General features: G+C 51.7%; 1 protein-coding gene across 1 annotated transcript; it reads left to right on the top strand.

Moving 5' to 3' along the window:
* Window positions 1–587: 587 nt before the first annotated feature.
* LOC119274433 (hydroquinone glucosyltransferase-like) lies at window positions 588–2,507 on the top strand. The gene is made up of 2 exons (XM_037555138.1): window positions 588–2,263; window positions 2,418–2,507. The coding sequence occupies exon 1, from the start codon at window positions 781–783 to the stop codon at window positions 2,233–2,235; it is 1,455 nt and encodes a 484-aa protein (XP_037411035.1). The 5' UTR covers window positions 588–780; the 3' UTR covers window positions 2,236–2,263; window positions 2,418–2,507.
* Window positions 2,508–7,203: the final 4,696 nt, after the last annotated feature.

Raw genomic sequence — 7,203 nt, 5'->3', positions numbered from 1 at the left:
GGGGGGATTCTGTTTAAATGATTGGTACCTACTCCCTCCGTTCCAAAATAGACGACCCAATTTTGTACTAACTTTAGTACAAAGTTGGGTCATCTATTTTGGAACGGAGGGAGTAGCTGTTTGAAAGTTTCGTTCTTGGTAAAATAAAACTGTTGGAAGGTAGGAATGCACAAGAACTTACTCCCTTCGTTCCTAAATATTTGTTTTTCTAGACATTTCAAATAACTACTACATACGGATGTATGTAGACATATTTTAGAGTGTAGATTCACTCATTTTGCTCTGTATGTAGTCACTTGTTGAAATGCCTAGAAAGACAAGTATTTAGGAACGGAGGGAGTATAATAAAACCCTCAAAGTACCCTTGCATGGCCGCGTAGCCGCCAGTGAGAATTTTCCGTATAAATGGTTGGTATCTCTAATTATTCGGTACAAAACTACAACTTTTGGTAGGTAGGAATGCACCACAAACTTATGAAAAATAGAACTGTTGGAAGTTAGGAGTACACCATAGACTTGTATACCACAAATCACCCGTGCGTGGCCGCGTAGCCGCCGCGAGAAATTTCGTTTTGTATGATTGGTATCTGTACTTGGTATTTGGTACGGTATAAAAATATAGCTTCTGGTAGGTAGGAATGCGCCACAAACTTATAAAACCCCACCCGTACATCAGTCCAACCAAACCACCACCCTCCCGTACATCAAATCAGATCATCCCACGCCCGGAGAATCTGTCCCTGCCGACAAAGACACACGGGATCAGCGGCGGGAGAAACAATGGAGGCGAACGGCATCAGCGGCGGCGCGGCCGAGGCTCGCCGCCCTCCGCACGTCGCCATGCTGGTGACGCCCGGGATGGGCCACCTGATCCCGCTGGCCGAGCTGGCCAAGCGCCTCGCCGCGCGGCACGGCGTCGAGGCCACGCTCATCACCTTCGCCTCCACGGCGTCCGCCACGCAGCGGGCCTTCCTCGCCTCCCTCCCACCGGCCATCTCCTCCCTCTCCCTCCCGCCCGTCGACCTCTCCGACCTGCCGCCCGACGCCTCCATCGAGATGCTCATGTCCGAGGAGTGCGCGCGGCTGGTGCCGGCGCTCACGGAGGCCCTCTCGCGGCTCATGGACACCACGCGCCTGGTCGCCTACTTCGCCGACCTCTTCGGGGCCGACTCCTTCGACGCCGCCGTGGCCGCCGCCGTGCCCAGGAGGTACCTCTTCTTCCCCGGGAACCTCCAGGGGCTCACGCTCATCCTCCACCTCCCGGAGCTCCACGTCTCCATGCCCGGCGAGTTCCGCGACCTCGCCGAGCCCGTCAGGCTCCCCGGCTGCGTGCCCATCCCGGGGGTCGACATCCTCTCGCCGCTGCAGGACAAGTCCAGCCCGAGCTACCGTTGGATGGTGCACCACGGCGCGCGCTACCGCGAGGCCGACGCCATCCTCGTCAACTCCTTCGACGTCCTGGAGCCGGACGCCGCCACGGTGCTCGGCCGCCCGGAGCCCGGCCGCCCGCCGGTGTACAGCATCGGTCCCATCATACGGACCGACGCCGCGCCCGTCGCCACCGACGCGCCGCGCGCCGCCTGCCTGGACTGGCTCGACCGGCAGCCGCCCAGGTCGGTCGTCTTCGTCTCGTTCGGCTCCGGGGGCTCCCTCCCAACCGAGCAGATGCACGAGCTGGCGCTGGGGCTGGAGCTCAGCGGGCAGCGCTTCCTGTGGGTGGTGCGGAGCCCGAGCGACGAGGGGGCCGTCAACGCCAACTACTACGACGCCGAGAGCAAGAGGGACCCCCTGGCCTACCTCCCGGCGGGGTTCGTGGAGCGGACCAAGGGCGTCGGCCTCCTCGTGCCGTCGTGGGCGCCGCAGACGGAGGTGCTCGCTCACGAGGCCACGGGGTGCTTCCTGGTGCACTGCGGGTGGAACTCGGTCCTGGAGAGCCTGGTGCACGGCGTGCCCATGGTCGCGTGGCCGCTCTTCGCCGAGCAGCGGCAGAACGCCGTGATGCTTTCCGAGGGCGTCGGGGCCGCCGTGCGGGTGCCGGCCACGAAGAAAAAGGAGGAGATCGCCGCGGCGGTGAGGGAGGTGATGGCTGGCCCAGGCAAAGGCGCCGAGGTGAGAGCTACGGTGGCGACGTTGCGGAAGGCCGCCACTGAAGGCCTCCTCGAGGGAGGTGCCGCCACGGCCGCGCTGGACGAGGTGGCGAACAGGTGGACAGGTGCCGACGCCGAGCATGCATGAGTAGGCGTCGCCAATTCTGTTGTACTTCCTCCGTTCCTAAATACTTCCTTCCAGAGATTTCAACAAGTGACTACATACGATACAAAATGAATGAATTTACACTTTAAAATATATCTACATACATCTGTATGTTGAGTGCATTTGAAATGCCTAGAAAGACAAGTATTTGGGAACGGAGAAAGTACCATTTGTTAAGTACTCCAAAATTCTCATGCATGCATGCACTGGTTGTTTGTAAGTTGCTTTCAAAATGTAGTCGATTTTTCGAGCGCTGGGTGGATTCCCCTCGCAAATGCATGCCATGACACGCAGGTCTGGACGCCATGCGATGCCAGAGCCGCGGCCGGCCACGATTCTATCTTTGACGCATGACCTTTGTCTTCTTCGGAATCGACAGAGTCGCCATGCATCATCAGTGTAGTCTTATCCCATTAGTCGTAATTTTTCTGGTTTAAGCACTAGTTTATTGGGATGGGCGATGGAGAGTACTTCCTCCGTCCGGGTGTATAAGTCATTCGCGTAGTTTTAGGTCATCGATTTGAGGAATTAAATATGTGTTATATGTCATGAAAAGTATACCACTAGATTTCCATACGGATGTAGTTTCTAAATATATATTTTTTGTCACATATAATACATATTTAGATAGTTAAATTATCGACCTAAAACTACGCGAATGACTTATACACCGGGACGGAGGTAGTAGTAGTTTTTGGAGGACAATGGGAATATTGGTAGCTTTATAAGATTGAGCGAGGGGCCATGGTGCGCGCCTTGAGGCCACACGGTGCTTTTGTCTGGCTTGGTCTCTTGATTTGATGCAGGCAGGCCACACGGTGTACCAGAACGGAAATGCTCCCTCCGTTTTAAAATATATCCGTGCTTCAACTTTAACCATAAATCTAACCAATAAAACCGGTTATGACGAGAGCAAAAGTTATATCAGTGAATTCATATGCAAAAGAAGTTTTCAATTATATAGTTTTTTCTCCCGTCATAGACGGTCTCGTTGGTTAAATTTATGATCAAAGTTGGACCTCAGAAAACGCGGGCACACTATATTTTGGAATGTAGGGAGTACTGGACGGGGACGCGTCTCACCGTCTCGCGTGGTCACCAGTGCCCAATGCATGTACTCTGGTAATGGATCTTTTTTTTGCGGGTGTACTCTGGTAATGGTTTTGATCAATCTTCCCAGCCAGCGTCCCAGATAACGTGGTCCGAGCGCCTGTGCTTTGAAAATCCCCGTGCCCTCTTCCGGCACACTTGAACCTGTCAACCCCGACTTCCCTCCACCGGCGACGCCACTGCCGTGTCGTTCCCAGTTGTGGCGGTTTAGGTTGCTCCTGGCTCGGCGTCGTGGCGATGCCCCCTGTCCATCTCAGGCTGTGCATATTGATTGCCACAGGTTGCAATTTTAGGCAGAACTTGTCGTTAGCAAACACGAACGCTCATGTATTCTCATCGTCATTCCATTTTGAGAAGGGTTGTTTCAGTGCAACACCTTGCAAGAGGGAGCAAGAAATATGTGCTCACCTTTTTCTTCGAGTGTCGCTACACGATTAGACTTTGAAGGGCCATCATTGAGAAGCTTGGCTTATATCACATGGATATCTGTTGGGGAACGTTGCAGAAAATTAAAAATTTTTCTACGGTTTCACCAAGATCCATCTATGAGTTCATCTAAGCAACGAGTCAAGGGAGTGAGTTTGCATCTACATACCACTTGTAGATCGCGTACGGAAGCATTCGAGGGAGCGGTGATGATGGAGTCGTACTCGACGTGATTCAGATCACCGATGACCAAGTGCTGAACGGACAGCACCTCCACGTTCAACACACGTACGGTACGGGCGACGTCTCCTCCGTCTTGATCCAGCAAGGAGGAAGGAGAGGTTAAGGAAGACAGCTTCAACGGCAGCACGACGGCGTGGTGTTGTTGGTGCAGCAGTACTCCGAAAGGGCTTCACCAAGCACGTACGGAGGAGGAGAGGTGTTGGGGAGGGGAGGGGCTGCGCCTTGGCTTGGGTGTGCAGCCCTCCCCTCACCCCTCTATTTATAGGGGAAGGGGCAAGGGGGGCCGGCCCCTCTAGATGGGACCTAGAGGGGGGCGGCGGCCAGGGAGGGGGGACTTACCCCCCAAGCAAAGGGGGGCGCCCCCTCTAGGGTTCCCCCCCCCCCAACCCTAGGCGCATGGGCCCAAGGGGGGGGCGCCCAGCCCTCCAGGGGCTGGCTCCTGCCCCACGCAGCCCATGTGCCCCCCCCGGAGGGGTGGCCCCTCCCGGTGGACCCCCGGAACCCTTTCGGTGGCCCCGGTACAATACCGATATGCCCCGAAACTTTCCGGTGTCCGTTTGACAACTTCCCATATATAAATCTTTACCTCCAGACCCTTCCGGAACTCCTCGTGACGTATGGGATCTCATCCGGGACTCCGAACAACATTCGGTAATCACATACAAGTCTTCCTAATAACCCTAGCGTCACCAAACCTTAAGTGTGTAGACCCTACGGGTTCGGGAGACATGCAGACATGACCGAGACGGCTCTCAGGTCAATAACCAACAGCGGGATTGGATACCCATGTTAGCTCCCACATGCTCCTCGATGATGTCATCGGATGAACCACGATGTCGAGGATTCAAGCAACCACGTATACTATTCCCTTTGTCAATCGGTACGTTACATGCCCGAGACTCGATCGTCGGTATCCCAATACCTCGTTCAGTCTCGTTACCGGCAAGTCACTTTACTCGTACCGTAATCCATGATCCCGTGACCAAACACTTGGTCACTTTGAGCTCATTATGATGATGCATTACCGAGTGGGCCCAGAGATACCTCTCCGTCATACTGAGTGACAAATCCCAGTCTCGATTCGTGTCAACCCAACAGACACTTTCGGAGATACCTGTAGTGCACCTTTATAGTCACCCAGTTACGTTGTGACGTTTGGTACACCCAAAGCACTCCTACGGTATCCGGGAGTTACACGATCTCATGGTCTAAGGAAGAGATACTTGACATTGAAAAAGCTCTGGCAAAACGAACTACACGATCTTGTGCTATGCTTAGGATTGGGTCTTGTCCATCACGTCATTCTCCTAATGACGTGATCCCGTTGTCAATGACATCTGATGTCCATAGTCAGGAAACCATGACTATCTGTTGACCAACGAGCTAGTCAACTAGAGGCTTACTAGGGACGTATTGTGGTCTATGTGTTCACACGTGTATTACGATTTCCGGATAATACAATTATAGCATGAATAAAAGACAATTATCATGAACAAGGAAATATAATAATAATGCTTTTATTATTGCCTCTAGGGCATATTTCCAACAGTCTCCCACTTGCACTAGAGTCAATAATCTAGTTACATTGTGATGAATCGAACACCCATAGAGTTCTGGTGTTGATCATGTTTTGCTCGCGAGAGAGGTTTAATCAACGGATCTGCGACATTCAGATCCGTATGTACTTTGCAAATATCTATGTCTCCATCTTGAACATTTTCACGGATAGAGTTGAAACGACGCTTGATGTGCCTGGTCTTCTTGTGAAACCTGGGCTCCTTGGCTAGGGCAATAGCTGCAGTGTTGTCACAGAAGAGTTTGATCGGCCCCGACGCATTGGGTATGACTCCTAGGTCGGTGATGAACTCCTTCACTCAAATTGCTTCATGCGCTGCCTCCGAGGCTGCCATGTACTCCGCTTCACATGTAGATCCCGCCACGACGCTCTGCTTGCAGCTGCACCAGCTTACTGCTCCACCATTCAACATATACATGTATCCGGTTTGTGACTTAGAGTCATCTAGATCTGTGTCGAAGCTAGCGTCGACGTAACCCTTTACGACGAGCTCTTCGTCACCTCCATAAACGAGAAACATGTCCTTCGTCCTTTTCAAATACTTTAGGATATTCTTGACCGCTGTCCAGTGTTCCTTGCCGGGATTACTTTGGTACCTTCCTACCAAACTTACGGCAAGGTTTACATCAGGTCTGGTACACAGCATGGCATACATAATAGATCCTATGGCTGAGGCATAGGGGATGACGCTCATCTCTTCTTTATCTTTTGCCGTGGTCGGGCATTGAGCCGAGCTCAATCTCGCACCTTGCAATATAGGCAAGAACCCCTTCTTGGACTGATCCATTTTGAACTTCTTCAAAATCTTATCAAGGTATGTGCTTTGTGAAAGACCTATGAGGCGTCTCGATCTATCTCTATAGATCTTGATGCCTAATATATAAGCAGCTTCTCCAAGGTCCTTCATTGAAAAACACTTATTCAAGTAGGCCTTGATGCTGTCCAAGAATTCTATATCATTTCCCATCAAAAGTATGTCATCTACATATAATATGAGAAATGCTACAGAGCTCCCACTCACTTTCTTGTAAATGCAGGCTTCTCCATAAGTCTGCATAAACCCAAACGCTTTGATCATTTCATCAAAGCGAATGTTCCAACTCCGAGATGCTTGCACCAGCCCATAAATGGATCGCTGGAGCTTGCATACTTTGTTAGCATTCTTAGGATCGACAAAACCCTCCGGCTGCATCATATACAGTTCTTCCTTAAGATGCCCGTTAAGGAATGCCGTTTTGACGTCCATCTGCCATATCTCATAATCATAGTATGCGGCAATTGCTAACATGATTCGGACGGACTTAAGCTTCGCTACGGGAGAGAAAGTCTCATCGTAGTCAATCCCTTGAACTTGCCGATAACCCTTAGCGACAAGTCGAGCTTTATAGATGGTGACATTACCATCCGCGTCTGTCTTCTTCTTAAAGATCCATTTGTTTTCTATCGCTCGCCGATCATCGGGCAAGTCAGTCAAAGTCCATACTTTGTTTTCATACATGGATTCTATCTCGGATTTCATGGCTTCTAGCCATTTGTTGGAATCTGGGCCCACCATCGCTTCTTCATAGTTCGAAGGTTCACCATTGTCTAACAAC

Source organism: Triticum dicoccoides, chromosome 3B (assembly GCF_002162155.2).
Source record: "Triticum dicoccoides isolate Atlit2015 ecotype Zavitan chromosome 3B, WEW_v2.0, whole genome shotgun sequence".
Taxonomy (NCBI): domain Eukaryota; kingdom Viridiplantae; phylum Streptophyta; class Magnoliopsida; order Poales; family Poaceae; genus Triticum; species Triticum dicoccoides.
The sequence above is the reverse complement of the archived record's forward strand: the minus strand, read 5'-3'. Positions and strand labels throughout refer to the sequence as shown.

Bases quoted from the DNA above. Each gene is read 5' to 3' on its own strand.
- LOC119274433 (XM_037555138.1), top strand. From the start codon at position 781: ATGGAGGCGAACGGCATCAGCGGCGGCGCGGCCGAGGCTCGCCGCCCT.